Source organism: Aptenodytes patagonicus, chromosome 1 (assembly GCF_965638725.1).
Source record: "Aptenodytes patagonicus chromosome 1, bAptPat1.pri.cur, whole genome shotgun sequence".
NCBI classification, from domain to species: Eukaryota; Metazoa; Chordata; class Aves; order Sphenisciformes; family Spheniscidae; genus Aptenodytes; species Aptenodytes patagonicus.
This window is the reverse complement of record NC_134949.1, coordinates 57,227,650-57,254,292: the sequence shown is the minus strand read 5'-3', so window position 1 is coordinate 57,254,292 and position 26,643 is coordinate 57,227,650. Positions and strand designations below refer to the sequence as shown.

Sequence of the window (26,643 nt, the reverse complement as noted above, 5' to 3'; positions counted from 1 at the left end):
TTACTTACTTTATAGTTCACAAATAAGTACCTTTTCTTTCTGAATACCTTTGTTCTATACAAATCATGCTTACCATCTGACTGCTTCAGCTGCTGTACTTCAGGAAGAAATTCCAAGATAAACTGCTACCCCCAATCCTGTAATCTTTCACGTTTAATTTATTTACAGCTAGTAGCAACTTGTATTCCTTGTAGCCACTGAAATGTCTGTACATTAAAAAAAATCCTGATTTTAGTAAATGTGTGCAGCAACAAAGGTGCCAAAGTTCATTGCCCACTTTACAAAAAGAGTCGTAACACATTCTGCAAATACATCTATTTATTGACAGATCTCAAGCTTGTCTGAGACCATCCATCTAGAATATACATTTCAAAAGCGTATTTGTACATCAAAGACAGGTACAGTAATAACACTTCGTTAGCAAGATTACAAGTTAACATCTTGATTTGGTTAGTCATCAAGATTCAGATTTACAGGAAAGTCCTAGGTATTTACATTCAGTAGGACCTCCAGTCAGTGGGGGTGAAGGAAGGTTTGTCTCACATGAAGTTCCTGTTTGTGAGGACCACACCAGGAGAATGTGACTTACGTAAGCTGATTCACAATGTGATCAACTATTTGTAGCCCAAAGTCACCTGAATCTTTTTGCTCCATAGCACAGATCCACCAGCCACCACCTGACCTGCTTTATTTCTTTGTCACAGTAAAACTGTTCCTGCTTCCCCTGTATTTGCATTTGCTTATATCATACTACTGACCTCCTATGACTTGTCCTGTAGCACTCAATGCAGTGGTCTCTGCATCCAGTTGGAAGTGACCATTTTTACTCCATTTCAGCTCTTTGGTAATCCAGAATTACTTTTCCACAATGCTGTCCTCACTCCATCATGTATGAAGTAAGGTTGAGGCCCACCTCTGCAAAGCTCTGATTAAGGTTCATGAGACACCTTTCTCTAGACATCAGAAGAAAATACTGCTACCGTTTTCCTAGTGAATCACCCTCCTGCTCAAGGACGCCCATCCGCTTCTGTACCGATACCAGCCACTATCAGACTACCCTGCAGCCAATGAAAGGAAACAACCCTCTAGCCTCTACCACTATTCCAACAACCCGCTTGCCCTACAACCCTGAAAGCACTGCAGCATCCCTCAGCCTGCATGCCCTGTGGGATTTCAAAGGGGGTCCAAACACCCAGTCAGGAGTATGCCACGATCCACAGGAAGGTATATGCCAAAGCTGACCTGGCTCCAACTCACCCTGGCTAGGTCCACATCCTCCCATCCCTTTGGGTGAAGGATTCTGCTCAGACAGCAGTTGCTACAGGCTCCCATAACAATATTGTTCGCTCTTACATCTCACAGAAGAGCAATTACAGGCATATAGTAGAGTGTGGCTTTTATGAGCTTTATGCAAAGGCCCTGAAGGTAACAAACAACAAAAACAAAGCGGCACTTAAAGACAGATATTTTAAACTACAGATACTACTGCTGGCCACTTGCAACAATCTGTTTCTACGACATAGTTTTACCTTTACGTGGCTTTTTAATACTGATTTTTTGACCCGTTCTGCCTCTGGCCTATCACTGCTCTACCCAGTCTTGTCCCACCTGCCTTCATCCGACTTTGAGACAGTCTGGCTCCTGTCCATCTGATCATTGCCTTCCAACAAAGACAAACCAAGCCGCTTTGACAAATGGCTTTTATTCACAGGCCAACACTGAAGCGAGAGAAATTTAAAAAAAATTTCTGGTAAATCATGAGACGGGCACCAAGCCTTGCATTCTCCACATTACTATGCAATGGGGCTCACTGTGAAGTAGTACAGACTGGAGGTGGCATCTGACCCGACATTCCTATTTTCCCTTGGGGCAGCAGTTGAACCACAGAGGACAGGCAAGTCACTCAGACTCACACACACAATGTAATAGGACTATGACCTACTCAGCTGCACGTATATCATCATATTCTCTGGCAGACCAGGTCATCTAATCTGTGGCACTGGATTGGCCAAACAGCGCAGTACATGACTTGCTTCAAATAGCAGAAATACACACCTGAACCTGGGCCAGCACCTCCGACGCCACACTGTGCTAGCTGAACCATTCATACACGCTGGCAGCTCAAGTGTTTTTAGAGTCAAATTGTCAGCTGATTACTGCCACTGTACTTACAAGAACCACCCCTGCTCTGTGCTGCAATGGAAGCAAATAACCTGAAGGAGCTGCCAGTAAATACTGGAACAAGCACTGAACAAAATAATAACTTCCTCATGTAGCTACTTATATCCCACATTTGGAACTTACCATCTTTGCTCATCTCCTGGGCAGTTAACTTTCTGCACTTGCACTTCTGTTCAAACCAGTTTAGCTGCTTAGATGTCCACATGCAAACTTTGGGAACTGAGATGAGATCCAGACCATCTCCTCAATTAACTTACAAGATAACATTAAAAACAAAAAACCCCACACACCAAGGGAGTCATGGGTTGTGCATTCCCAAAGGATCACGAGAATTCAGCTAGATTGCTAATGCTAACACCAAAATTAGGGAGAATGTTTTTCTCAAGTCAACCAGCTCTGAATAAGGGCAACTGATGTGTAAGCAAGCAGGCAGGACACAGATATGACCATTTCTACTAGCTAACAGTAACTTACTACTTTTGACTAGTCATGGGTAGACAGACACAAACAGCTAAGATGGAGTAGCAGAAAACTGTAGGGAATAAATTCAAGATGTTCTAATTCATGCACAGCACATATGCACCAGCCTGAATGAAGAAGTCGAGTTTCAGCCTATACTGAGGGGTGACCTACTTCAAGTATCTCCTCTTGGGAACAGGAGATCAAGAGTATGACCAAAAGCCGGGTACACAGCAACACTCAATCATAACTTGAGTTCATTTGGTCATGAAGACAAGCCCTTAAGCATTTAGTTCCAATTTAAATCACAAGTTATATATACAGGTTAATTGAACCACTTCCACATTTAATTTAAACAAAATAGGTTTTATCAGAAAGTTACACAAACCCCAAAAGCTTTATTTTTCAAAACCATACTTTATTTTTAAAGGCTAAGAGAAGTATTCAGAACTATATTTCTTAAGCAAAAAGATTCACATTTCATTCTGCAGGGTCATTAGTTTGAGAAAAAGCATTTGGGGATTTATTTTTTGCAACTGTTGTTGAGTACCTACACCAATCCAGATTTATTTAAAAATGGTAACATCAGTTATGGCTTAAGATACAGAATTACAAAAGAGTAACACAAATGTTGAGACTCAAGTGGTGAACAGGTAACTATGGTTGCTTTTCCACAGAAAGATAATGTTTTAGCTAAGACAAACAGAAGCAACAACTGGCTTTATTGGTAGACAAATCAACTGAACGTCATCAGCACAGACACTGCTTCAAGGATACCCATGCTGTTAATCCACAAGTGTTAGAAGAATGTTCTGTCTGCTCCAATTACTTCACCTTTTCCTCTGTATCACAAGCCTCAAAAACATGGAAGTATGAAACCACGACAACAGCTTTTTGTTTTGTTTTTGGTGGGGTTTTTTTGTTGGTTTTTTTTTTAAAGAAAAGGATACAAGAAAAGATGGAAGACTACAGTATGCGGTGAAGGAATAGTCATCACCTCTAAAGAGACAGCAGGACTTTGGCCAAGAAATTTTAATCAGTAAGCATGTAAGGACTCAAACCGACTCAGAACCCAGAGCTGCAATTTTGTTGGGTATTCTCCCCTTCACTGATTTGTAACTCTGCATTTACATGTTCTGGATGGCTTGCATTCATTGGGACAGAGGTAGCGATGGGAACAAGATTCCTTCCCTAAAGTTTCCAAATAGATGAAACCTGGTAAGCATGGCCCCAAGGAAGGGCGAGTGCAACCAGCTGAGGACCTGCCAACTGGGAAAGGACAAGAGCACAAGCACAGACAGTAAGCTGCTCTCCCATACCCAGACTGATAAATAAAATGTTACATAAAGGTGCTGGACAAGAATTGAGCAAGTAACAAAACCTCTGTGGCCTCTGCAATATGTACTTCATGCCAGGTTGTGCAAAGGATAGGACTGTACCTTTGCTGCACAGTTGTGGTGATCAAAATATTACATTATTTGCAGTACTGCCAGAAGTTCCAGTGTGTAACTAGCTAGCATGGTTATACTGATAATTTTAATAGCTATATAAAGTCAGTCACCCATTTAAAAAAAAACATAAGGACTTGTATTTGCAGATAATTCCTTTATCCAGTTAATTCTTCAGACTTGTCCCACCTTTTCTATTTGAGACTAGGCCAACTTTTCTGTCCTAAGGGGATTAAGACAGACTTCAACTGTTAAAGTTCCTTCCTCTTTGCTCACTGAGAGTAATTAAAAAAAAAAAAAAAAATCCAAAATAACACAACAGCAGGTCATTCAAAGGAAACTGTCTGTAGTACTTACAATAAAAGGTTGCAACTCTTGGACAAGGAGGGATGGTTTAAACTAGGTCATCTGAATATAATTTGAGTGCTATAAACCAATCATCAAATAAAGTCAACGCTTGGGGCTAGAAAGCAGTTCTCCTTAGAACACCCCGTTTCTCCTCTTAAGAAGATCAGAGGTACAATGGTTTGTTTTATTGCAACACTGGTTAGCCAAATCCAATCCTTCCCATTCAGATACGATTTTTAAGAACCAGGGATATTATGGTTTACTGCCAAATTTGGCAGACAATTTACTGATGAGATTCATGACCTTCGGATTGTTCTGGTACTTGGACATATTTGCTGGGTTCTGGGCAACATCTTGGAATGCAGCCATAACTTCTGGATCCTGCAGGGCAAAAAGCAAAAAAATTAGGGCATTTATAAAACAAGTCTGCAAAAGTTAATGGTTATGTGGTTCCAACATGAATCTAGTCTTGCTCAGCTTTTCACATGACAAGACTAGATTAGAGTTTTGGGCAAGAGGTCTCTAAAGAGAACCCAATGATATAGTGCATGCTGCTAACGCTGCATCAGTAAACACCAGAGTCATTACTGAACTTGTTATAGTAATAGCGCAACGTGTGAGAAGGAGGATAAGATAAAGAGTTCTTTTTCCCCAAAACAGGAGCCATCAAACACAGCCACACCTACTGGATTATTTCTATTCAGGCATCTTCAAATGCACTTTGAAGGAGGCAGGAGCTCTACGTGCGTAGCACACGATAGGATAACCCTCCTCCAAGCAATAGCTGTTACTCATCCCTTTCACCTCTGTTCCTTCTAGCAGCAGAAACTTTAATCTGCTAGACTGTGAGCAGATGATGTGGCAGCGTTTGGCTTTTAAAAATGCATCTAATTCTCAGTCCTCTGAGAAATCACAACTGGAAGAGAACCTTGTATCTCTCATCACACTACTGTGTTGCAGTTAATAAATACATTCACATATACATTAAAGTCAGTGGTCAAAAGAATACCAACTTCATCTTCTGTATTTAGTATGAGAAGCATTAATACTTTTTTCTGTACTTCTAGTACACCTTTGGCCTCCACTAAACTAGAATTGTTTTACTCATTTTACATGTGCATGTTTTGAACAGTGCCCTTTAATAAATCTGTATAGACTGATTTTATATCTCAGCCATTATAAGCAACTTCTGCAAAGATTCAAGTTTTCTTTAATCCAGCTAAAGTGCAAGCAGTTTATTATGTCCAATACAAATCATCTGCATCAGCTGTTCTTTCTAGCACGTTTAAGTAGTTTCATTGAAAGATACAACCTTCCCTAAACTTCAAGCCCATTGCTACCGCAGATGTATTCTTTGGAAACCGTCAAAAACCAACTGGTGTTCTCGGAGCTGTCTGTGCTACTACACCACCACCCTGTATCTATTCTAGCATCAGAGACAAAAGCTGTTTAACAAGTCTGATCCAAAATTGCATTTGGTAGGTGTGGACTCCACTGAAGTAACCCACATGGTTCAGTCATGTTTTATACATGTTGGGAACCAAGAGTCAAGTCTTATCTTTTGTTAGAAGGATTTACAAGTGTTTTGTCTCCCTCACAAATGGAAATCTGCAAAGTCTATGAAAAATAGGATGCTGAAGTTCAGAAAACAGACACTAGATATATTTTCTCCACTTTACAGGATTCCTATGCAAATAAAAAAAGATGACTTTCACAACCTCAAGCTTCTTGAATTTCTGATTTCAAAATAGGCCACGTGACTATAAAGATCGTGTTGTGTTGTTAAATCCGTGTTTTCATCTGTATATGAATACAGAACAAAAAGCTGAGTAAGCTTAGTCACTGGTTTGTGTCAAAGCACACCTAAATGAATGTTAAATATCCAAATCTTATGCTACGTGTTTTATGGTCCTATAAATTCACAGCAAGTAAATTATTATAAACTGGAAGCCCTCAACCTTAGACTGTGTTTATAAAAATCTTTAACACATCCAAGGTTTCGCATTGGTGAGCAATATTATCAGAATAAAGTTTAAGACTGAAGATAACATTTCCATAGGGAAATATTTAGTACATAAGGTGGAATGGAAACCATTGTGTAAACAGTATTAGTGAAACATTCAGTTTTCTAATGCTCTAGTCTTTAGTTGCAGATGGATGAAAAATACTTCTAAGGAAAAAGTTATCACTATTTTTTTTCCAACTTACACATTTTGGTGGAAGTCTGGGTCTAACATATGACTACATGTCAAATAAGGAATCCATAGGTTCATCTTACACATCACTCCTTTTAAAAAGAACTTATATTTGACCCATGACAGCTCTCCAAAACACAGATGTCATGTTGTGTCCGGAGAAAGCAATTGCACATGCAAGTTAGGAAGTACTGTAGAACCCTCCAGATAGCCAAAATAGTAAAATAAGAGAAACACACACACAAAAATTTCAGCCAAGTCTTCTGGAGACTAAAAAGCTTAGGGGCAAATGAGCTAAAATAACATGTATAGAAGTCATTGCAAAAGGTCACAACTACTACCGCTAAGAAGCTATGAAAAGAAATGCAACAGAAGTTTTGCCCCTTTGAGTCTTTTATGTGTAAAAGACTAGTATCAGCCACAATTTAAAAAAAAAAAAAAAGAAAAAAGAAAAAGAAAGAAAGAAAGAAAGAAAAAAGGAAATATCCTGAAGACAATAATGGAACCAGAAATCTTCATCAAGAAAGAAGTTTTTGTACTAGTTTGCAGAGATTCTTATCTTTATGCCAATGACAAGCAATAACTTCCATAAACATGTCCATAGGCAGCCATATCTGGTTCTTTGGCTGCTTCTACAGATGACAAGCTGAAGTTGACAGCATAACCAGTTTAATCTAGCTCATGTTTGGGCACACACAGTTCTAAGGTTTACCAAGACATTAACAGACTCAGGCATATTTCAATGTTAGCTCATGAAGAATAGTCTCAAAGATGATGAGATGCTAGTCACTAAGTCGAAAGAGACTAAGAAGGTCTTTACTCTCAGAATACTCCAGTTTCAGCAGTAACTCTTCACTATGAAAAGCCTCTACATACTGTCAGTTAAAATAGTATCTTAAGATTAATGATTTGGGAGAGACTTGTGCGATTCAGTATCTTCAGACTTTTTTTTGTAACACCTCAGATAACCTATGTAATAGCTGCCAGCTACCATTATCCCTCAACATATTCCAGAGCTGCACTGAGCAGAAGCCAAGCAGTAGAAACTACTGTCTTTTAAGACCAGAGTTTACACTGCCAATTCAGAGAGGACCAGAACATAGTCAGTCAGACATTTTAGGAAAAGAAGGCAGTGCAGACATAGGGGAAATGCTGAATAAATCATATCTAGATGTAAAGTTTGTACAAAGAGGTCAGCAAGAGACTCAAGGCTTTGCTGACAGGTTCTACATGTTAAAGCCTGCCTTCATTATCAGAAAACACTGTCAACACACACTCTTGCAACAGAGTCCTACACTATGTTGGGGTATGTATAATCAGCATGCAATGGAGTCTTCTTAAAGGCATGTGGCAAGCGCTTAATATTTAGCTGCACCTCAAAGCTGTGTTTTCAGCAACTCTAATTTCAAACTCCTGTATTACAGCATAAATTAGCCAGGTAATGAATACAACTATGAATGCAAGTAATGGGGTTTTTTTGGATGGTTTGGATGCAAGTCAACATTGCTGACTGTGGCAGCCTAAGTAAAAGTGTGTTTCCAACTGCCAGAAACCATTAAGGGAACCCTTGAACTTTTGCATGGAAAGTGATGCCTTTTTTGTGATTTCAGGGCATACCAAATAAGGGTCCCTTATGATGCTTTTATTTAGATGGGGATCATAGCTGTTCAATGAGCTGAGAATAACACGTAACTCTAGTTTAACCACAGCAGTCCAGAAAAAGTAACACAACACTTTTGTACTTGATCATATTAGTATGCAAATATAACTATATAGCTCAGATTTTTCCTAGCCCACCTGCCCCTAAAACTGATGTTGTCAGATAAGTTCTATTTAATCTGCTGGAATATTTTTCTTGTGTAAAAGTAGTCATGACATTGAGCAATTAATCAAGCCCACTGGGGAAGTAAGCTTTCTGAACATGAATTTAGAAAATGCCAGATGCAGAACTATTCTGATACTACTTTGCCTTTAGCAAAAACCAAACACTTAATCCCCTAAATAGAAAGGCAATTCTCATCTCAATATTATTGTAATATATTGTGTTGCAACAATACTAACAATCATTTTTTGTTTGTGCATAATTATCTTGCCACAGTGTGTGCACATTCAAAAAGGAGCAATTAAATTATACCACGTGGAAAACAACCATTCAGGAGACTCAAGAGATGAAGAACTCTATATAGCACATAGTTTTGCCTATCATAGGCGAGTATGGGGCAGGGGGGGCACCTTTAATTAAGCTCCCCATCAGTTTGAAAAATAGCTAACATTGATTCCAGACAGCCTGGTGCCACACACACAAGGAGAGAATTTCACAACAGAAATAAGCAAGCATCCCATTGCTATCCAGAAGATGACATCTTAGCTCATGGGTGCTGTTCTTCCCTCAGTCAGAACATTTAGCTTTGATTTTAACAAATACTCACCTGCATGGCCGCAAGGACTTCTGGATCACTGAGAATCTCATTGAGACCTGGCATACCTGCCATTCCTGGCATACCTCCAGGCATAGCCCCAGGAAATCCACCTGCAAACCCAAGACAAGAAGAATGCATGATGACAAACATTTAATTCATCTATACAGGAGGCTCACTGAGAGAGACCAAGACATACTTCCTTTGCCACACCTCTAAAGCCATGTCTTCCATAAGGCTACAGCTGCTCCTCTGAATGGAAAGCAGGGTCTTTGCCTTCTCTTTGTGCGAAGACATACATCTTATTTCATCCATGTTTTTAACCCAATTGAATAGGAGGCTTGTAATGAGTGTCAGATCCTAGCACCTTGTACACAGATGCAGTTACTTTTCTGGTGAACTTAAATCAGGCAGGTTTCAAGCCCAGGAACACAAGGAGTTTGAATGCTTGGGGTGAACAATTCAGGGCAAAAGCAGATCAGTAGTAGTATGTCCCAGGCACATTCTACATTTGGCGGGAACTTCAGGACTGAAGAAATTGTACCACCAAAGAAAAAAAAAAAATCCCTGAAGCAAAATGCTTGAGCTTCCGTTTTTGAATCCTTAATCAGCAGCTACTCCAGTTGTGCTGAGCAGGGTAGATATGGTCTCTCTTTGGTTCCCCTGACAAGCTGATCCAGTTGGAGCATGCACACAGCCTACCTCAGCCACGTCTCAATCTTCAAGAGCATTAGTACTTACTCTTGTTTCTCCCCAATTTATTGTACCCAAAAATAACATGGAAAGCCTGATTTTCGTGGAACTGTTCAAGGATAGCTTTTCTATAAGGTAAACTGCACAACCCCCTTTGAGAAACTATTCTGTTCAACAATAGCTTGCAATCAGCACAGATTTCCCCAATATTCAATCCAAATTTTCAACTTTAGAACTATTGTTCTTAAGCAGAATGGGTCCAAGGCACCCTGGGTAATTTAAAAAACATTTTATACTAGTTTTTCAGCACATATTATTAAGCAAACACTGCACCTTTGTTGTTTTCTCAGACCTAAATCCTTTCATTCCGTTACCCATCATTACTGATTTCTGTCTTCCCTCTACTTGCTACCCAGCATCAATCCTCTTTAAAAGAAAGAATCCCATCCCTCTTCCCGCTATTGCTCAAAGAGTTATTTGTAGACAAGTTCTAAACTTCATCAAGTATTTTCCTCTCTGTCTTGAGAACAAATGCTATAAAAACTGTGGTTATAATACTCCACACGGAAACATATAAACATATAAAACTCCAGTCACCTCTACCTCAAGTATTGGTGCTTAAAAATAAAATACCTGGGAAGCCGCCTGGGAAACCACCAAACTGAGCTCCTCCTGCCTGTCGTCTTGCTTCTTCCTCCTGCAGATGAAAGCACATCATTCCACACAAAGCAATGGAACTACAGCCTGTTTCCTACTGCTCAACTCGTTTTAGGAGAAAAAAAATAGCTGAGACTGTTTCAGCCAGGTGGGCTATCGCAATAAACAAACAAAGCACTTCACTACTTCTTGCCGATGGTTTTGTACGTAGTGATGTCTACTCTTATTTTAGTATGTTTTTGTGGGTAAGTTATGCAGAGTATGTTTTTACTGAATACCATAAATCATAGAATAGAGGTTGGAAGGGACCTCAATGATCATCTGGTCCAACCCTTCTTGGCAAAAAGCACAGTCTAGACAAGATGGCCCAGCACCCTGTTCACCTGAATCTTAGAAGTGTCCAATGTTGTGGAATCCACCACTTCCCTGGGGAGATTATTCCAATGGCTGATTGTTCTCATTGTGAAAAATTTTCCTCGTGTCCAATCGGAATCTCCCCAGGAGTAACTTGTACCCATTACTCCTCATCTTTTCCATGTGACTCCTTGTAAAAAGGGAGTCTCCATCTTCTTTGTAGCCACCCTTTAAAGACTGGAACATGGTGATAAGGTCTCCCCTAAGCCTTCTTTTCTCAAGGCTGAACAAACCCAGTTTGCTCAGCCTTTCCTCATATGGCAGGCTTCCCAGTCCTTTGATCATCTTTGTGGCCCTTCTCTGGACCCTCTCCAGCCTGTCCACACCATTTTTGTATAGCAGGGACCAAAACTGAACGCAGTAGTAGTCCAGGTGTGGCCTGACGAGTGCTGAGTAGAGTGGAATAATGACTTCTTTATCTCTGCTGGTGATGCAACCCAGCATCCTGTTGGCTCTCTTTGCCACAGCAGCACACTGTTCACTCATACTAAGCTTGTTGTCCACCAGGACCCCCAGGTCCCTTTCCACAGTGGAAATATGAACTGTATGATTTGTTTTAGCTCCTCAATTTACATTTTTAGAACTAACTCCCACCCCCAACATATTAAAATATATCAGTAAAGCATAAGGAAAAAGCAAGCAAACTGTGCCAGGAAGTGAGGAAGAGAAGCAAAGTAGCAAATTTGAATTTAAAACCTCCCACTTTGGGAGACGTAAGGACTTTAAGTGAAAACTATTCTGGTACAGTCATACAACAAGTGACTTCTAGAAATACAGGATGAGTAGAGATTCCTGAGCCTATTTTTCTCATAAGCAATAAAAGCAGATGCAGTACAATGCCCTCTTCTCAAGATTTATTATTGGACAAGTAACCAAGACAGAAATCAACTCTCTAAAATTTAATTCTAAGACTTAAAATTAAAGTAATTCTTCTCTGCAATTCCTTTTAAGCAAAATAACTATGATGCTCTCCAAACTATTAAGAAATATTGAAGTCTAAGTATTCACCCTTTGTGCTCTCTCATGCTCCTCCCGTGCCTTCTTCACTCTCTCCATTCTTTCTTTGATTTCCTTTTCTTCACGCTTCCGCTCATATTTTCGGCGATGTTCTGCAATTTTCTGAGCCTGTTACAATAGAATACCAAGATTTCATACACACTTCTAGCATACCACAAAATATATTTCAATACAAAATAGATGTAAGCGTAACCATCTCCTTTTACCAGTTCTTAAAAACAAGATTTGACTTCACATCCTAAAAGCCCCTTTGTTTTAGGAGCCATTTGCTACTTCCTCTCTATGGCAATCAGTTATTCATGTCTAATAGGCCCTAATTGGATTCACCAGAACGTGCACTCTAGTATACTGATTTGCTATAGAGCTCTGGGACTTGCACCATAGTTAGAACTTAAACACATTATCATTCCATGTCCCTTCATGCTTTTATGCTGAAATATTAATTTCTCCAGGGCTAAAACCAGCAACTGCCCCACAAAAGGGAATTTGCACTGGCACAACAATAGGAAGTGTAATTCCCTCTGCACACAGACACATTTTAGCTAGTGTTATTGCTGTTCCAGGTGCCTTTGCAGCATATACAGCTAGACATAAGCAGACCAAAGAATACCTGAACCAAACCAAGAAAGGGCTGGTGGGGAGAAAGTTTGCTTCCTATTATTAGTTTAGTGTTTTCCTCAAGTCCATCAAATCTACAGCCCCAGCAGAGGAGAGTATTTAGCAATGAACTGCCCAAGGCCCCTCACTCAGGGCTCACTTTAACAACAGGACTGTAGCACCACTTTCCTGAAACCAGAATGTATCCTTATACAACACTGCAAAAAATGGTTCATAATTTCACAAATTGTGTAGGATGGTTACCCTCTAACACTTCTGTAACTAAAAAACATAGCAAAATCAAGGTTCAAGAACAGAGATACTAACTACTACTACAATGCACCCTTTTCTATTTTTCAGACTACCCTTTAAACAAAGAAATGATTTTACAAGTAGTGAAGTTTCAATACAACTTATTTTAGCTAGGAGATATTTGTTCCATACCACATCATTCTTGAAGTACACCTGCCAGAGAAAGCACACTGCAGGCAACAGGACTGACTAATATTGAATGCAGTACGAGTTATGAGAACCTGATGTTATGGCCATTAAATAGTTCACTAAGAGAGAGGTAAGTTGTGGTGGTTTTTTTTTTTTTAACAAAACATAAGAGTTTCCAAAGTTTTAAGTTTCACTGTTTCTAAGTATTTCTCTAAATGAACTAAGCATTTTTAGAATTAACAGACTTTCAGGTGAAAGTGCTACAAATTAAAAAGTGCTAGAAAAGCTTGAAGTGAATAAATTAGGTGCACATATCATCTTCACTTATTAAAGATAAAAAAATCACCCATGAAAAATCATACATTTTTCCTTGAGCTACATATACAAATTCGCCCACAGTTGGCAAGTACACCTCAGTGTATTACAGGCATACTCTGCTGTTTCTGTGCATGGGCGGATTAACTGGGAAATAAAAAGTTCCCCCTCAGCCAAGCATTAAGTGTACCTCTTATAAAAAAGGTTGAGATCTAAGACCTAATTAGATTTACCACAGATCAATAGTCTCCAACACAGAAGACTAATAGATTATAAGATGGTTTCAATCGCTGTTTTGCTGGAGACAGTATCTTTTACAAAGGTGTGGTAGTAAAACTGAAAGCTGAAGTCATTAGACACAGGAATGTTTATGCATGTGGTGGGTTAACCTTGGCTGGCTGACAGATGCACTCACTAAGCCGCTCTCTCACTCCCCCTCCTCAACAGGACAGGGAGAGAAAATAAGATGGAGAAGCTCCTGGGTTGCGATAAAGACAGGGAGATCACTCATCCACTACCATCATGGGCAAAACAGACTCAACATGGGGAAGATTAATTTAATTTATTGCCAATTAAAAATAGAGTACGATGATACAAAACAAAGACAAAACTAAAACCACCTTCCCCCCACTCCCCTTCTTCCCAAAGCTCAACTTCACTCCTTCGTTTCCCACTCTTCCACCTCGTCCCCCAACCCCGAGCAGCACAGCGGGATGGGGGCTGTGGTCAGTTCTTAACACTGCACCTCTGCCACTCCCTCCTCCTCACACTTTTTTCCTGCTCCAGTGTGCCCGCCCCGGGATACAGTCCTTCACAGACTGCTCCAGTGTGGGTCCTTCCCATGGGCTGCAGTTCTTTAAGAACTGCTCCAGTGTGAGTCCTCTCCTCAGGGTACGGTCCTGAAGTAACAGACTGTTCCAGCACGTGTCCTCCATGGGCTGCAGCTCCTGCTAGAAAACCAGCTTCTACGTGGGCTCCTCTCCATGGGCCGCAGTTTCTGCCAGGAGCCTGCTCCAGTGTGGACTCTCCATGGGCTGCAGCTTCCTGCAGGGCATATCCCACTTGCTCTGGTGTGGGGTCCTTCATGGGCTGCAGGGTGGTTATCTGCTCCACCGTGGACCTCCATGGGTTCAAGGGGGACAATCTGCTTAACCATGGTCTTCTCCGTGGGCTGCAGAGGAATCTCTGCTCCTGTGCTTGGCACACTTCCTCCCCTTCTTCACTGATCTTGGTGTCTGCAGGGTTGCTTCTCTCATTTTTTTTTCTTTACTCCCCTCTCTCTCACAGCTGTTGTGCTGTGGTTTTTAACCCTTTCTTAAATATGTTATCACAGAAGCACCACCAGTGTCGCTGACTGGCTCAGTTTTGGCCAGCAGTGGGTCTGTTTTGGAGCCAGCTGGAACTGGCTCCATCTGACACAGGGGCAGCCGCATGTCTCTTCTTACAAGAGGCCAGCCCTGCAGTCTCCACCTCCCCCCAGCTTTGCCACGTAAACCCAATACAATGCAACAGCTGCAATCTGTGGTCTATCAACCACTTTAAAAGAATATGCAAAACAGATGAAAAAGAAAGCCTGCTATCAACAGTCTTACACAAAAGTTCTTCCTTAGAAGAATGCTGGGGTCAATCACTTGAGAAAAGCTTAAAACCAGTTTTCCAGAGATTATGCTGCCCTCATGGGGTAGACTAATGAAAGTACAAATCACAACAAAGAATGCTTCTTTTGTAAAACTTGTTTAGGATGAAGCTTTGATCAATTCAGAAACATTTTGGAAAAAAAAATCCATTATCACAGTGTTCTCTTGCTCTTCTGAATGTTTTTAGTCTAGATTCTAAAATGCCTGGCGAACTTCAACTACTTCAGATTCTTCTGTTAAGATTTTAAAAAGGAACATATTATTTCATAGTTCGGCTACATGCCCAGCCCCAGGGACTCACTTTCTCTACACACAGCCATAAACAGCTGTGATTGAAGACACAAAAGTATTTATAAACTCAGTTCCAAGTGTAAGATGACACACCTACACTTCCACATTCCCATAAGACAATGCATATTGGAAGAATTTGAAGGCAAAAATGTCACTCAAACAGAGGAGGGACTTCCATTATGCCTCCCCACTTACTCTTGGTTGCACCTCCTTCAGCATGGCACTAGCATCTTCATCATAATCCAGTTTACAAGCTAATGCAAGATCATGAGCAGCCTCCTCCCAGTGACCCAGAAGTCTGGAATTCAGAAGACACCAACATTCAGACAGGAAAAGCAAACTGAACTCTTGTAGTTCTTCAGAATATTTACAACCATGCGGCATTCAGTATTTTTACCTGCAGCTATATGGACTTACAGAAGTTTAAAGTTTAATAATCATGGTGCTTTCTGTAACCTGCACACTACAATGCCATTAGAGGATACTTGCTTGCTTCATGCCCTTACAATAATTTTTCCTTGAAGTAAAAATGAGGAAAAAAAACCCTCAATCAGCTAGTGTCAGTTTGCTATAAACAAGAAGAGTCTAACAGGGAGAAGATACCCTACCTAAACATGTGAAGCACACTAATAAAAATACTCTGCACCACTAGGCACATGTTCAAGTGTAAAACTACACATTCAGTGCTCTGTACAAGTCTACGCCACTACTACATCAAGCTTAAGCGGACCCTCTTTACACAGCACTCAAATGTCCTAGCTAACTGGATGCACCATGTCTTAGTTGAAGAGGTCATACAAGTTACTGCGCGCATTTCTTAACTATTCATTTATATAAACAAATAATCAAAAATTTAAGCAAATGGTGGTATTCCTAAGGGGTCAGAGCACTTCTGCTTACAGACAGAGGTGTTAATCCAAACTATGCTCCAGTCTTCTCCCTCTTAGGATCCATGCCATTTATTAAAACTCTAGACATTAACAAACTACTCTCTGAACACTGTTTAAAATGCCTTTCACAAGTTCTATTAGCATTTACTCTTTCCACTTTTATATGGACTGTAAGAAGTGTCACGTTATTTTTTTTTTGGCTGATTTACTGTCATAAAAAAAAAAAGTTTAACTACAGTTGAGGGGGTACGCACACTGGCCTAATGCCATTTTAAATAATTACACTGTTTGCTTAATACCACTCTTCAATAGCAACAAATGGTTCCCTTAATAACTAGGCAGTTTAATTTACTATGTAAAAGAGCTCTAGGATGTAATGGAATAAGGGCAGCAGAGAAATGTTTAAGAATTATAGGTTAGTAAATAAAAACTGAACTAAGTGAAAACAAAAGACCTCCAAACAAATAAAACCCAGTCCTAGAACTCATAATCTTTAGCAAATGATTAGAAAATGCTATTCGGAACATCAGTAAGCCATTAGAAGATGTATTTAAAAAAAAAAAGGAGAGAGAAAAAAAGACAGTGCCAGAAGGACTACTCATAAATTAATATCAGTAAATCACCATCATCCTTTCTTTCCTGTAAGCCATACACTCAGCACAATGGTTTCTTGACTCACAACTACTGCTCTCAGGTACAAGACAGACAGTTCAGAGACATAGAGAAGGAGAGAATGCATAAACAAAACTGTTCCCCCCAAGTAAGTAAAGAGAATATCAAGTACAGGTGCAGTTCATTACCTATGTGCTTTTCCCCTCCATTTGTAGGTCTGTGCCGAGTCAGGATTAATCTTGATGGCTCTGTCACAATCTCTAATGGCAGCATTTGGCTTCTGTAGTTTCACAAAAACACTGTGGGAACAAGAACATTTATTGTACATATTGAAATACCAAGTTACTAACTTAAGCTGGAAATAATTTTGGATGACTAATAGGCAAGCTAGTGAGGTAATACATTTTAAGAGCTGAGTTCAAAAAGATTTCGTAGTGATAATGCAGTCACTGGAATTTAGTCCCCCCCATTCCCCCCACCATTGTAGGTGAATCATTAGCAAGAAGCGAAAGCATTCATTGTTCAGACTGAAGCTTTGCCAGCAAGAATAACTTCAGTGCACAAGGAAAGGATACATAAATGCAAAGGAAAGTTCAATTCCATGGTGTTTGGAGTCTATAGCCTATAGTCTATAGCAACTAGACCATAGTCTATAGCAACTAGCAATTTGAACAAAACAACAATAATATTATACATGCCATATTGCATAGTCTTTAGAACAGTAAGACAAAGAAAGCACCAGTTATCATACAGGCTACAAGGATCAACAGCTAGAATGATCAGGAACTACAAAAGGAGATAGGAGACGAGTCATCAAAATTAAAAGAGGCAAAACAGAACACAAACCCAGAAAGTAGCCCAAATCCTTTGTCAGTTAAGTGAAATAACTGCAAATTTTATAATACACAAGCATATCACATTAACTAGTAGAGCAGCACGTTTAGGAGGTTCAGCATTTCAAATCAAAAATCTCTGAAGGAAACACTAAAAAAACCCAAAACATCCCTGAATTGACAAAAGTATTTGATATTCAAGATACTCCAAGTCAGAACTTCGGCCTTTTTACATCTACTTGAAAAAAATTTATCAGCAATTACAGTGCCTGTAAGTAACCTCATCATTAAGGCTAGTTATAAAGTAAGCACAAAGTCACACATTCTCTTCTAGAAACAAACAGGTGGACAATGTGTCAGGAAACTGTCCCGAAGCTACCTCTCACTGGCTGCTGGCTGCACAAAACCCCTAGTCTCACAAACACACAATCCCCCCAGAACCAAAACGCAAGTCCACCAGAGAGAGGTGGATTACTCACAGCGCTTGATCAGCACTGCTGTTACACTGTATGTTTTACAATATCCTAATACATTGTTTGCTTATTTCTACAATAGACCAAATTGAGGTAACTTTTAAACTTCTCCTTACGCTCGTATTTTTCATTGCTAATCCCAGTCCTGAGAAGATACGGCACTATAAGAGGTTTTAAAAATACTACTATGATGGCAACAACAACAGCAGTGCATTAAGGTACAAAAGTGGTGTCACATGCAAAAACTTTGATATGGAAAGGAAAAAAGAGGAAGGCATGTACCAGTTAAGATGTACTGGAATGGAACAGTTAAAGGACACTAATTAATCACAGGAAAGTCATCAGAAGTTGAACATTTCTGTGAATTATACCTTGCTATGGAAAAGATCCACTAAACTATCAAATCATCCATAGTTAGTGGGTTTTTTGTGTATAAGGAGAAAAAAAAAATCCATGAGAACTTGTACTTCTGCAACCCACACTTGCCCAGCCTTCCTCAAGAATTAGGAAGAGAAAAATGTTTGTGCATTATGAAGTTAGGGCTACCACACATCAAATCTGACAATGTTCCCAATGCATTATCTGCAGTCTGGTAGATGTAATTAGCAGTAAGGTGGGTATTGAATGGGTTCAGAAATAGGTATGTCCTGTTCAAATGTAGGATCGTTGTCTAGAAACGAGTCTACTTCACAGTGAAAGAATTCATTTCGCAGGTGCAACACGGAGAGAATTCACATGATCCACAATTAACTTTGTATCTAAACAGGACATGGTTTCAATCATTATCTTAATCCTAGAAGAAACTTCAGCTTTTGCAAGTGTGTGCCATCCAGCATTATTCTAACTCAACATACCAAAAGGCTTATTACCACAATGCATTTTGGAACATCATTCTGTTACTTACTCAATATATTATCAAGATTCTTTAGATGGCTGCTTCAGCAAATCTGGTTAATCATATATAAGAGAAAATGCATGAAGTGTACTTTTCTCTTTCCCTCATGTGGTTTAAGTTTACATAGATCCTCAAGTTGCCATTATATTTATGTTCCTTAAGGAAAATAACAGAACAGGCAGAAACATAAATCATTAGTTTATAATGATTCACCTTGCCCTCTTGGCGTACAAGATGGCCAAACAAGGATTCAGCTTGATAGCATCTGTGAACAAGTCGACAGCCTTCTGAAGTTCACCTGAGTACCAATAAAGTTTCAATCATTATGCAATGAAATTACATCCAAATTGCCAAACCTGCCTTACAGGTTTTTATGTCCCTAGGCACTTCTTAAACGGAACATTATCAACAAAGGAAAATCAGTTGCTCCCTCTTGCTACGTTACTGAAGTACAAACTTGAAAATTAATGTTGGAGGGGAGGAGAGACTTTTCCCAGTTAAATTTGTACATTTAACTTTGTGTGCAATCAAATAGGAAGTCACCTCTTCATTACCTAGCTTTTCACTGCATTAAGACAAATTGCTAGAGACACTAATCATAATATGTACGGAAGCACTATAACGAACACTTTGTAATTAAGATGCTTCAGTACCTCACTCCCCCCTGCCCTGCCCAAAACTATAGCTACATTGGGAAGACAGCACTTGAAGAAGTTTTCATGTTGTAGATAGTTTTGGGTATACAACAGGAAGTGAGTTTTCTCTTCCTTGAAAGCATTCAAAATGTTCCAAGATATTTACTTCCTTTTTTTAAAAGGAGAACCGAACCTAATGTCCTTGAATATGTACTAAAAAACAATTTATCACCTTCACTTAGAGCATTTATCGCTTCAATCTTCTTCTCATTAGCTTGATCCATCATCTCTTCAGTTACCTAAGAAAATAAAGAAAATGAAAAAAACCACACAAACCCCAAAAGCTGTAGAGTCCAGGACAGAATTACCATGCTAAGACAGTGCCAAAGAAGGGAGCTCCAGTTTTCTGATTCCAGAATCTTGCTTTTAATTTGCATTGAAATCATAGTTCAAAAAAATTAACTTTTTGCTTTCCGCTTGGAGACATTAGCCACCATTATTTTTAGCTAGAAAACGCTCAAAAGAGAAGTTGAATAATGGCAGATTTCTATGTATCTAGTTTTCACAGGTGTTGTGATAATTTTTTTTGGTGTTTTGTGACCTGATTTTCCTCACTGAACTTTTTGATGGACTCTGACCTTGAATAAGAAAAGACTGTGGTTTTAAGCCAGTAAGGTTTCTATTTAGGAGAAAAAGACCCAAAGCAACAGCTGGCTACCTAGCTAATATAGTACTCATGCCCCCTCAGCTGCTATCTTTGACTAAACTCAAAACCTCTCCCCTACCTTTCCTACTGCCAGAGACATTGAAAATGGTGTGCTTACCTCCACATTTTCATCTCCCATTTCTTGAGGGTCATCACTGTCTGGTTCAATCACTCCCTCATTGTCAATTTCTGGGGGAAAAAACAAAAAGCAAGATTAAGCTCCATCTACAAACAGAGAAAGGATTTCCAGAAGCATGTTCAAATTGGTAAAACATGATAAAGTCATCTATTTTCCACACCTAAGTCACTCTCTTCACTTTCTGGTTCAGGTGATTTAACTGGCTCCTCTGGCTGTTCCTCTGCTTTGCCCTGAAAGAGAAATGTATTTGTAAGCATACATTATTTCTGACTGATATTCTATTCCCACTCTAATAAATAACAATGCATCAGAAAATCCAAAATTAATCTTCAGAGCATCAGATTGCTCTACAGCTAAATTGTTTAATTTTTAAGATACAAATCTCCTTTTTCCTCCTCTCAGAATAAGTCTATCATGCATGCAAATAATTCAGACCCCAAATTTTGATGCATGAACTTCTATTATTGGTAAACCCTGTCCTTCAAATTGTGTAATTCAATAATAAAACCAAATAATCCAGATAATACCCAATTCAGAACCAGTTTTGCAACTAACCAACCCTTCCCATCTTCCTGCCTTCCCTCACACATTCCCTGGATCAAAAATTCTCTCAATCTAATACTAGTAAGCTAAGGACCTTTAGCAGTGAACAATAAGCTGGTGTCAACGATCAAAATATTGTTTCCATTTGCCAAGGTCAGAGATCTTTGCCACTTATACATACTTAGAATGTTTTTTCAAATGTTTTCCTATCAACTTCTAACTACATTACTAATTTCCTCTGAATCCCATAACTTAGCATGTCCTGCTTTATCACAGACACAAGCTGCTTGTTTTCACATTCAGTGTCACAGACTATACTCACTACATATACACAATCCCTCCATACAGTTCTAACTAGCCAGTAATTCCAGCATCCACTGTCTTGTTAAATCCAAAAAAAAGAATTCTACTTTATTCCAAAAGAACGTCAAGCTTGGGAAAATCCTGCTATAAATATCTACAAGCCAAATTTATTATCCCCCTTACAACAAATGAACAAAACCCAACAAAAAACTCTTCTGCAATACTGCCTTAAAAAGTTGATAGTTCAACTGTTCAATTCATTATCTATCATGCTCACTAATATTTCTTCTCATGCAAAGATTGTAATTTAATCCACTAATGACTACAGAAGAGGTGCATAAACAGACAGTGAGAACATAAAAAAAAAGACTTTGGCATTTGAATTGCACAGAACATCAGGCATTCAGGATTAGGGAAACGGAGCACAACACCACTTGAAACAAACTAGGAAGCCATCTGTAACAAGTCATCTACATCATGCAATAGGCAGGCTTCAGACCAAACTGTCGCACTCGCTCACCCTAGCATATTCACCCACCCTATTTGAGTGAAAATTGACAGCATTTTTTTCCCTTCTCCTGCTCAGTAATTTTGCAGATAGTCCAAATGTTAGTTTCAATGATGAATTCTTCATATCTCACCTTACTTGTCTCCTCTCTGGAGGTGTTGGGTGGAGCAGGCGGTATTGTGCCTCCCATGCTTTTCAGCAAAATAAAGAAGAGAAAAAACAAAACAGTAAGATTATCAAAATAGTGACATGTATTTTATTGATTCAAATCCTGCTGATAATCTCAGCTCTTTGTTGTGACACAAAACACGATGATCCAATTCACTGTAAAACCAGCAAATAAAAAGCACACATCCACCACGCTTTTCTCAGTGTAACATAATGCACACTATGTCTGTTGGCTCTTTCACCTAGAACTCCACTGTGACTTGTACTCCTACGCATCCCACATCACCCACCCACCCTTTGTCACAGGGAAAAGCTGCCTCCTTGGCTGAAATGGTTTTTCTCCTTAAAATGTAACTTACGTTTTAAGTCAAAACTAAATATTATTATTACAGATATTACTAAAATTAGAATTATTTTTGGAACAGAGGTCAAATGAGTTAAGAGAACCCTAATGGCCTGAAATGCTTATGCAATTAAAAAATTGCTGCCTGGAAAACAATTTCATTTCTCTTATGTATTGCAATATTCATGCCTTTCCTTAGCTGTAAGTTAAGGAGCATTCTCTGTATAGACAGCATTCTTTCAATATAGAATAAACTTCTATGTTATATTAACTTTGGTTAGCAGCCAGAAATAAGCATAGGCTGAATTCTCCAGCTGTTTCATATAACATCTAATCATACCTAATGGCAGGCTGCCACAAGGTCTACCATTCCCATCCATCCTCTGCCCCACATTCCCCCGTACTGATAGTTTTCAATTGCTCTGGCCATACACACTCCAAAGAGGAAAAAAACATTTCTATCAACTCAACAGGCTCAACCAACTCCTTGGGACCCCACACAACTGGTTAGACGTGATGCAGGGGAGAGGAGAAGGAAGTGGGCAACAGGCAGGAGGAACTGGAAGGGTGCAGGACTATCTGCTTTCAGGAATTAGTGCAACATAAAACTATATCCTAAGGATGAGATCCTACAGCTTCTTAAGTCAGGCTGCTGCAGTCCCGCTCTCCCCTCTTTCCTCCCTCCTGTCACCAGCACCATCTCACAGTCAGGCCCCAAGCTGGCTGAAAACAAACCTGGATGGGGGGGATAGGATGGGGACAGGGACGAATTGGGGGAAGAGAGGGTAGAAGAGGGAAGAGGAGGTGGCAGGATTGACAGGTCCTGGCACAAGGCCCTGCAGCAAAAGGCAAGCAAACAGCACTACGCTACCTCTAGTTCACAAGGATAAACCGTCAAGAAAAAAAACCCACAAGTTACAAAAAACCGCATCTTCTGAAGCTATTGCAAAAATCTACACGTGTCCCTGGAATGTTGACATTACTTAACCTAAGTTATACTGCAAGGACTAAACAACTGCAGTCTGATAAATCAATATAGAGCTAGGCAAAAAACACAGTACATGTAGTAACTGTTCCTCCTAAATTTTTACCCTTGTAGGCTGACAATAGGGCATATCATTCTCTACCAGTCTGTAGAAATCGAAGAGTTTTCCCTAGGACTATAGGGACTGCCTAGCGGAGCCTTGGAACCTCACTTCTGCTAGGAAACTACAAATTCTGAAGCATTTTAGTAGCGCTAATAGCTAATATCCAGGGTAACACAATCTTCACAAGTTAAGAAGATTTTTTTACTAATCTAACATCTAATGCTTGTTGGCAACACTTTTTTCTTTTCTTTTTTTTTTTTAAACAGTAAGACTCTTTCAAAGCCTGGCTTACTAGAAAAAGACTGAGAACCCTCTAATTCAAAAAGGTCAATGAGATTCCCAGCTTCCAATCATGTATTTAAGAACAGCTCAAGGTAAAAAAACGCAGGAATCAAATTCTTGAGCAATTCCAAATTATTGATCTCAAGATCAGCTGGTTTTAAGTCTGACAGCTTGAATCATCTCAAGGCTGAAACAACTCGGTCAGTCTCCTCTGCCTTCTTCACATCCCCCCTGAAAACTATCCAAGCTTAGAACAGTCTATGAGATATGTTTAACCAATATATATACACATTTTAAAATATGCTATTTCATGAACTACCAAGGCTAAACAGTTTCACTCCTAGTCCTTGAAAATGTTTTTGCTACCCAGTTATCCTCTATTGAATCTAGAGTTACAATCCCAGAACAATTCAAAACCAAGTTACTCTAAAATCATCCCTTAAAATACTATTTTATTACAATGATTGAATGCACAGCAAGGATATGCAAAGTTTGCAGTGTATTTAACCTCAGCGGTATACAGATATGAGACACCTGTAGGAAAAGGCAGGTACTGAGCTGTATAAATAGTGCACACACACACAAAAAGATTTTAAAATTAAACCTTTGTGCTAAAATAGAGTTGTGCAATACCAGTAACAACTCTTGGGAGCTGTCAGGACTCCATTGCAACAATGACTCCATACTTCCACTCATCACAATGATGAGAAGTGCTGCTTTTATGACTTGTTGGAAGAACTGCAACTGCTATTTCTGCATCCACTTTCGTCACTGACAGCAAAATTATCTTTAGAGAGAAACTGGATTACCAAGAATTCAAAAGGGTCAAAATCTATCTGAAAAAAACAACAACAAAAAAGGCAAAAAGCTCTGTTCATCAATTAGGGATTCTGTGCTTTACTTTTAAGGACTGCTATAGTTTTTTTGCTCAAATGCAGATTTTTGAAACATGTTCCCTTTAATGACTCATTTCATAACAATTCAAGTCAAAATATTTGTATTTTTATGCAATTATGAAGAAGCAGGCATGACTAAAAGGGATGTCAAAACACTTTCCAAACATAATCAATACACTAGTGTATGCTTTCTATACAGAGAGCATCTAGATAGAAATTAAATACAGCAGCTAGACAGAATAAAGGTTAGAAGATAACAAGTGCATGAAAACAGGTAAGACTTAAGGTTTCTGATGCAATATTAACAGCTAGTCAGAAATAAAGCATCCCATTCTGGCTTTACACACCTTCAGAATTACGCCACCAAAGAATGGAAGTAACCTAGGGTGAGGCACTGAAGTCTTTTACACAGTAGCAAAAGGAACCAAAGACCCGCAGCAGGATAAAATAGACATGCATCTCCTTCCTAGGCATACGTGCAGCTACTATCAGTACTGCAAAACCAAGTGAAGTTAAATAGGAGTGGTTTTACAACCACGCTAATATTCAGATGCATAAAAAAGCTTAAACATCACTGTAAAAAACCCCAAATAAACAGTTCATTGTAGCCATTTTCATTATATGCCATACTGTGAAATACCTATACTTATATATATATATATCTGCACACAAAGCCCCACTAGTTTTTCAACTAATTACAACTAGGTACAAGTACAGCAGAAAGTACAATTAAAATACTTTCAATTAAAATTTAAAGCAAATTTTCTAAAACAAATCCCAGTTTGTCACTAGACGGAATCTTTTAACTTCCTCTTTCATAAAAGGTGCATCTGCAAGGATTTTCCTCACTTCTCAAGAGTCCTTTAGAGTAGCGAGGGTTGTAGGTACGAAAGCCAAGCAGAGGTACCCCAGCTGAATACAGGGGTTCTGTGGGTTCTCTGCCAGCAGCAAAGGACCTCAGCCCTTCCAACCTGGTGTTTCCGGGCACTGAGGGTGGAACCCAAGGATGGTTGTATATTGAGAAGCATCTGCTGTGACAGGCCACAGGTGCACAGGCTATGTGCAGTGTAAATAGCACACATTTGAAGTGCCTCACAGGGGAGCAAGATTTCAACTACTCGATACATGAAACTTCAAGGGGCAAACCACCTTTTTGGCCAGGAACTATTCCACGTGTTAAACTGTCAGGTATTTTATGCTTTTGGGTACCAGGATGTAAATCAACGCCGCTCACCTCCCCGTAAACTCGGCTCCTTTTAAGACAAGCTAGCCAACTCTGCTGCATAATGCGAGAATTAGCTCGGTAAGTATTACTCTGGGGCTTCCCAGCCTGGAAGCTGAGACACTGAGATGGCCGGGGGGCAGGCTTTTGCAACGGGAATAGCCAGAGTTTAAAAAAAAACAAAAACAAAAACCACAAAACAAAACAAAAAATAACAAGTCTTTCTAACGCTCGAGTTGTAATCCCGGCGCGCCCTGCGGCGGGAAGGGAAGGGAAGGGAGGGAAGGCGGCAGCGCACCGGAGCCGCTCCCCGGCGAAGACCCGCCAAACAGGACCGGGCTGGACCCGCGGCGGCGACAGCCCGCGCGCCCCCGGCCCCCTTCCCGGCCACGCGGCGGAGCCGCGCGCCGACACGTGCCGCTCCCCCCCCCCCGCCCCCCGCTGCCGAGACACGCCCCCCCGCCCCCCGCGCGCGAGACCACCCCTCCCCCCCGCCTCCCCTCACGGCCACTTCAGCGGCGGCGCGGCGCGGCCCGTGACCGACCTCTCCACCCACTCGCGGAGGAAGGCCAGCTCCTCGGTGTGCAGCAGGCCCGGGTTCTGCTTGCAGAGCCTGACGAAGGCCCGCAGCTCGCTCAGCTTGCGCGAGTCCATGGCGGAACGGCGGGGAGACGGCGGCAGCCGAGGCTCGCTCGCTTCCCTGCCCAACCGCCGCGCGGCGCCGTGGAAGCTTCCAGCCCGCCCCGCCCACCCCGAGGCCCCGCCCCCGCCCGCCGGGCCCCGCCCACCTTGAGGCCTGGCCCCGCCCCGCCGCCGCGCAGCGGCGGGAACGTTCTAGAAGCGGAGGTGGCCGCCGAGCGGCCGACTCCTGCCAGCTGCGGCATCTCTCCCCCTTCGGCGTTGTCGTTCGCCCCCCTTCCCCCCCCGCTGTCGGGAGTTCCGCCGTGGCCTGGCTTTCTCCTCGCGTCTCCCCTATCGGCGAGACAGGCGGCCTCCG

The 26,643-nt window shown here is 40.5% G+C and overlaps 1 protein-coding gene across 1 annotated transcript; it reads right to left on the bottom strand.

Moving 5' to 3' along the window:
* Positions 1 to 300: 300 nt before the first annotated feature.
* On the bottom strand, positions 301 to 26,359 carry ST13 (ST13 Hsp70 interacting protein). The gene is made up of 12 exons (XM_076337245.1): positions 26,191 to 26,359; positions 21,781 to 21,838; positions 20,454 to 20,523; positions 20,273 to 20,343; positions 19,681 to 19,747; positions 19,027 to 19,111; positions 16,801 to 16,911; positions 15,306 to 15,408; positions 11,821 to 11,937; positions 10,375 to 10,438; positions 9,061 to 9,161; positions 301 to 4,817 (listed from the first exon to the last, which is right to left on the bottom strand). Exons 1-12 carry the CDS (start codon positions 26,298 to 26,300, stop codon positions 4,689 to 4,691), a joined length of 1,086 nt encoding a protein of 361 aa, XP_076193360.1. The 5' UTR covers positions 26,301 to 26,359; the 3' UTR covers positions 301 to 4,688.
* Between the last annotated feature and the right edge of the window lie 284 nt (positions 26,360 to 26,643).

Bases quoted from the DNA above. Each gene is read 5' to 3' on its own strand.
- ST13 (XM_076337245.1), bottom strand. From the start codon at position 26,300: ATGGACTCGCGCAAGCTGAGCGAGCTGCGGGCCTTCGTCAGGCTCTGC. The intron at 16,912-19,026 runs GTGAATCATTAT...TTGTTCCCACAG, and splicing joins TTGTACGCCAAGAGGGCAAG to TGTTTTTGTGAAACTACAGA. The intron at 10,439-11,820 runs GTGAATACTTAG...TTTCATCTGCAG, and splicing joins AGCATGAGAGAGCACAAAGG to GAGGAAGAAGCAAGACGACA.